General features: G+C 42.0%; 1 protein-coding gene across 1 annotated transcript in view; it reads left to right on the top strand.

Annotated features, from left to right (window-relative positions):
• The first annotated feature begins 5,047 nt into the window (after positions 1-5,047).
• Positions 5,048-5,382, top strand: part of LOC122560388 (cytochrome c oxidase assembly protein COX19) — a 5,956-nt gene continuing 5,621 nt past the window's right edge. Inside the window, exon 1 of the mRNA XM_043711024.1 lies at positions 5,048-5,187. Within this exon, the coding sequence (XP_043566959.1) occupies positions 5,106-5,187 (82 nt within the window). The 5' untranslated portion in view covers positions 5,048-5,105. The remainder of the gene's footprint in view (positions 5,188-5,382) is intronic.

Raw genomic sequence — 5,382 nt, 5'->3', positions numbered from 1 at the left:
GTAAGAGATTACTGTTAGATACTTCTTTTGATGACAGGATTTATCTTGATTCGGTAGGAGTCCCTAGGGGAGTACCTGAATTCAAAGCTCGTAACCAGATTGCAGCAGGCTTTGAGTCAGCTCTCTTTTGGTGGGTAACAATTAATAGAAATGTAGATTGGATAAATTACATTTTTTATAATCAACAGCGATTTATAAATTATGCAAGAGAGGCGGTTAACGGAATATCAGAACAGCTTGATGCGACAAGTAGGATGGCATGGGAAAACAGAATAGCCCTTGATATGATTTTAACAGTAAAAGGGGGTGGTGGTTTCTATCCTTACTTCCCTGATAGTAGTAGTCGGGGTATTGGTGGCCATTGGCTGTTGTGTCATACCCTGTATACGAGGGCTCACCCAAAGACTGATGGAAACAGCCTTGATGAAACAAATGCCCCTAAGAGGGAATCAGACAGAGGAACTTTATCGGCTAAATAATGAGGAGATGAGTGAAACCAAAATGGATGAAATCTCTGAAATGATGCTTTCAAATTTTGGGAACGATGTTTAAAAAAAAAGAGACAAAAATGCAGAAGATAACAAATGGTAATCAAAAGAAAAAGGGGAAATTGTGGGATATAGGTGAATTAATGTTATTTCTGCAATTATAAGCTCTGATACAGAGTAAATGAATTCACATTAGTTTGGGATAATTTCGGACGAGAGCTGACTTAGAAAAAATGAGGAAACATATAATCCGTTAAAGAAAATGGTATGTTAGCATGAGACGTGATTACAGAACAATGGTGGATGTATGGGCAAACAGGATAAACATCTGTTTCCCACTTGTACAGAGACACAGGAACAAACCCCAATTAAAAGGGCTTAGTGATAAGATGCTGTGAGGGGCAGCACAGATGGAGGGAGCAGATAATGGTAAGCAAAGGATGGGATTGCGTCAAACAACCTTATAGGAGGCAGAGATAGACATTTGTCACTAACAAGGCCGGATAAACAGAAGTTGTGAGATCAGTCTTAAGGAAATGAATGACATAAGCGGAGGAGGGGGCAAACAATGGAATAAGGAAAACATATGGGAAAAAAACTGTATAAATTGCGAGAGTTTGTTGGGGTTTACTGTGCATTTGTCATTGCCTTAACTGGCAATTAGACAAGGCACCCACTTGCAAGTGTACAAATAAACGACCCTGTTTCAGATTTTTGGTCTCGGACTGAAATTATTCAAGTGAGTGAGCTTTTGTTTCTCACACTTCATTATTTACTCAGTAGTTGTATCATTTCATTTCATGCAATATTATCTTACTTGAAAATAAACCAGACTATAAAACAGGCATTAGATATTTCAACATTAAATGCCAAGAGAAAGAAAAGGTGGGTGAGGCATCTCATGGCTGGACAATGTGCTGCGCACCATGTGACTCCCATGTTAAATGTGCTTTTGCTTTCTATTAGTTTTCAATTAGTGCAATATTGCCATATTCTGCCTTTTCGCCCACACGATGTTTGTTGAACATATTACGCATAGCATGGTAGGAGACCATTCAGCCCATTGTGTCTGTGCTTGTTGTTATGGACCAGGCCACACCCCCTCAAAATACTTTCAGAAGGTACCCTGGATCCTACATTTTATTATTTTAAAGGCAGATGATCTGTAGTGGGTGTTCCAAGTATGATGCAACTGATGCAACAGAATTTATTTAAATACTGCAGTTTTTAAAAATTAGATTACTTACAGTGTGGAAACAGGCCCTTTAGCCCAACAAATCCACACCGACCCTCTGAAGAGCAATCCACCCAGACCCATTCCACTACATTTACCCCTTCACCTAACACTAGGCAGCAGTGCTAACCAGTGTGCCACCGTGCCGCCCGAGTTGAAACATGAACAAACAAAAGCGGAATTTAGAATAACTTAACTATTGCAAAACCAACCGACCTGATGCAGTAACTATTATTAATTACAGAGGAATCTTGATTATTCAAACAAGATGTGCGGGCACTGTTTCATTTGGATAATTGATTATTTGGATAATCGATTTTAACTTAACCAAGGGAAGCCATCCTGATCTAACGCTGTGCTCTACTGGAGAATTTGTTTAAATCTATAATTTTAATGCATAGAGTGCAAGAGGGGACACAGATTGCACATGATGAACAAAATAAAGCAATGATAACACGAGAAAACTTTTGAAAAATGCAGCAGTAGTTAGCATTTGACGTGGAGTGGTGAAGACAGCATTAAGCAAGGTCCTGAACAACTTCTATGATCACAAGAGCATTTGTCAGTTTCTGGGAACTGAGTCTCATGATAGAAAGACAGAAGCACTCCCTCATGCATGCGCTTATGTTCTCAGCTATTTTTTTCATGAACGGCCCAGTAAAGTGACAGGAATACTGTAAAATACTGACTTTTGCAAAGGGCTGTGTAATAACCCTTACCTTAAAAATATCCAGTCACTGATGCTTGAGCTGCTTGCATTTCTTTGTTTTTATCACCGTTTTCACATGTTCTTCAGTACTGGTAAATTGAATGCATTTACCTCTTTGATGTAACATTTTTGCAGGACCTTGGAATCTTCTTCAGATAATCCGATTTTCAGATGATCGATATTTGGACAATTAAGGTTTCTCTGTAACTTTTCCAATACAGTAATATCCTATAAACATACTCCTTGGCAAAAAGATAAAATCAAACACAGATTCTTAAAGGCAGGAAGGAACAAAATCCAGAGAGATTTTAGAGAAAGTCACAGGAAAATCCTTTACTGAAGCTTGCAACTGTTCTGGACTCACACATCTTGCAGGACAACAACAAAACTAGAAAGCTGGAACTGAGAGAACTGTCCCCTCCCCTTCCATCGTTAAACTGTTAAACATCCTAGACTCCTCGGCACCCCTTCCTTTACGACCTCTCGTCAAAAAAACCAGGACAAAATAACCTTTTAAAGTGACAGTATCGTCACATAGTTTGTTCAAAGAGCAATCCACCTGATTCTACTTTTTCTCTGTGAGAAACAAAACTTACATATTAATAAATTTCAGTCCGAGTCAAATTCTGAAGCAGCAAATTTTATTGATGCGTACTTGCAAGAACGGGTGCCTAACGAGTAAGCACCTTGATCTGAGGGTTACATTCTGATTTATGCAGTTCAGCTGCATCTCTCAGTCCTTCCCTTTCACCCCACTCGTTACTTTTGCTATAGTGCGTAGCCTATCACAAGCTCTAGCTTCACTCCGCCTTTGTCTAGCTTCTCTCCGCCTCTGGTAACTTCTCCCATTACTCTAAGCCTGTCGCCCCTTACTCTTATTTATCTTATTCCTTATATGTGACTATCCTGCTCTTATTTATCTTATTCCTTATATGTGACTATCCTGGCTTAGTTTGCTGTCTTCGTGCGATCATCCAGCCAAACTAAATCCATCCGTTGGCCACATCCTTCCTGCGACTGGCACACTATTCTCCTGTTACTGGTACATCCCACTACACGGTCACTCTGTCCTATTAATCATAGATAATTCTACCTGTTTTCACTTCTTCTGTTTTCCTATGCCTGGTACATCCTGCTCCACAATTGCTCTGCCTTATTAGTCAAAGATAATTCTACCTGTTTTCACTTCCCACTGTTTAGTATTTGCATGCGCAGCCTAATTTTATAATGTAAGCTTTTGCAGAAGCAACACCTGTTCCCTTATTCTGTACAATTTTAACCCTATACCTTACATTCTCCATAATCGTGTAACTTCTCCCCTTTCAAGTATTTGTAGAATTTTTCTTTTGAAAACTACAGTCGATCCTGTATCTGCCACCTGATTAGATCTTAACCATCTCTTCAGCATTTGTTGCATAAAAACATTTTCCCCATGTTGCCTCTGAATTGTCTGTGAATCTCCCATGATCTACCATGCAAGCAAAAGATTAGGTTAGATGAACTCAAACCAATTTACAACATATTTAAGAATGTTTCAGTTCATGAGATTTAGACTGCCATCGGCAAGCGCATTCAGTTGGCAGAAAGCCTGATTAACAAGTTTGAATTATTGATTGATCAACTGATGGATTCTAATGTGTTGAAGCAGACTGCTTGATTTAAAATATTGAAGAAAAACTGCTCACTGGGCAAAGGTAGCAAGGGCTATGGAACAAGGTGAGTAAATAAGAGTTGAGATGATCTAACTGAATGACGAAAAAGCTGCAAGTGCTGACTGGCCCACACAAGCCCCATGATGAAATGGGACTGTTGGTCAAAGAATTTGGAAGAAGAAATCATTTTGACATTAGCATTGGGTGAAATGTAACCATGTCAACCAGTGAGACTAGACTGCAAATTGGATTGAAAATGTGTTGCTGGAAAAGCGCAGCAAGTCAGGCAGCATCCAAGGAACAGGAGAATCGACGTTTCGGGCACAAGCCCTTCTTCAGGAATGAGGAAAGTGTGTCCAGCAGGACATTTCGGGCACAAGCCCTTCTTCAGGAATGAGGAAGGGCACACTTTCCTTATTCCTGAAGAAGGGCTTGTGCCCGAAACGTCGATTCTCCTGTTCCTTGGATGCTGCCTGACCTGCTGCGCTTTTCCAGCAACACATTTTCAGCTCTGATCTCCAGCATCTGCAGCCCTCACTTTCTCCTGCAAATTGGATTGGCCACCAAGCATTTTTGGAAGTAATCTCTGCACTATGCTAGTGATGAATTGGAGGTGCCAGTGTTGGACTGGGGTGGACAAAGTTAAAAATCACATGACACCAGGTGACAGTCCAACAGATTTATTTGGAGGCAGTAGCTTTCCAAGCGCTGCTCCTTCAGAGCCACCTGGTGAAGTAGCAGCATTCTGAAAGCTAGTGCCTCCAAATAAATCTATTGGACTATAACCTGGTGTCGTGTGATTTTTAATTCTGCACTATGCAGAATTAAAAATTAGTATTTATGCCCTTGCAGTGGATAAGTATTGATTTGGAAAAGTGATGGAGTGCTTATTGTAACACCCCAGGGTTGGAGCAGCAGGCTGCAGCCTGGATCGATGTCTCTGCGCGCGATTTTACTGAGCGATTCGCTCACGGATCGGCTCGCTCGGCCTGACGGGTGACGTCACTGGAAGCTGCGAGAAGATGTCGACGGCGATGAATTTTAGCTCCAAGAGCTTCAATCCCCGGCCCCCGGATAAGGGTTCCTTCCCCCTGGACCACCTAGGTGGGCCGAGCGGCCGCGGAGCGCCGGGATTTGATCGAGGCGGAGACCCCCCCTCCTCCCCCCGCCGCCAGACACCGACCCCTCACCCTAGACCCCGCCGCCAGATACTGACCCCTCACCCTAGACCCCCAACCCAGACACTGACCCCTCACCCTAGACCCAGCCGCCAAACACTGACCCCTCCCCCCGCCGCCA

Source organism: Chiloscyllium plagiosum, chromosome 21 (genome assembly GCF_004010195.1).
Source record: "Chiloscyllium plagiosum isolate BGI_BamShark_2017 chromosome 21, ASM401019v2, whole genome shotgun sequence".
Lineage (NCBI taxonomy): Eukaryota > Metazoa > Chordata > Chondrichthyes > Orectolobiformes > Hemiscylliidae > Chiloscyllium > Chiloscyllium plagiosum.
This window is presented reverse-complemented; position numbering and strand designations above follow the sequence as displayed.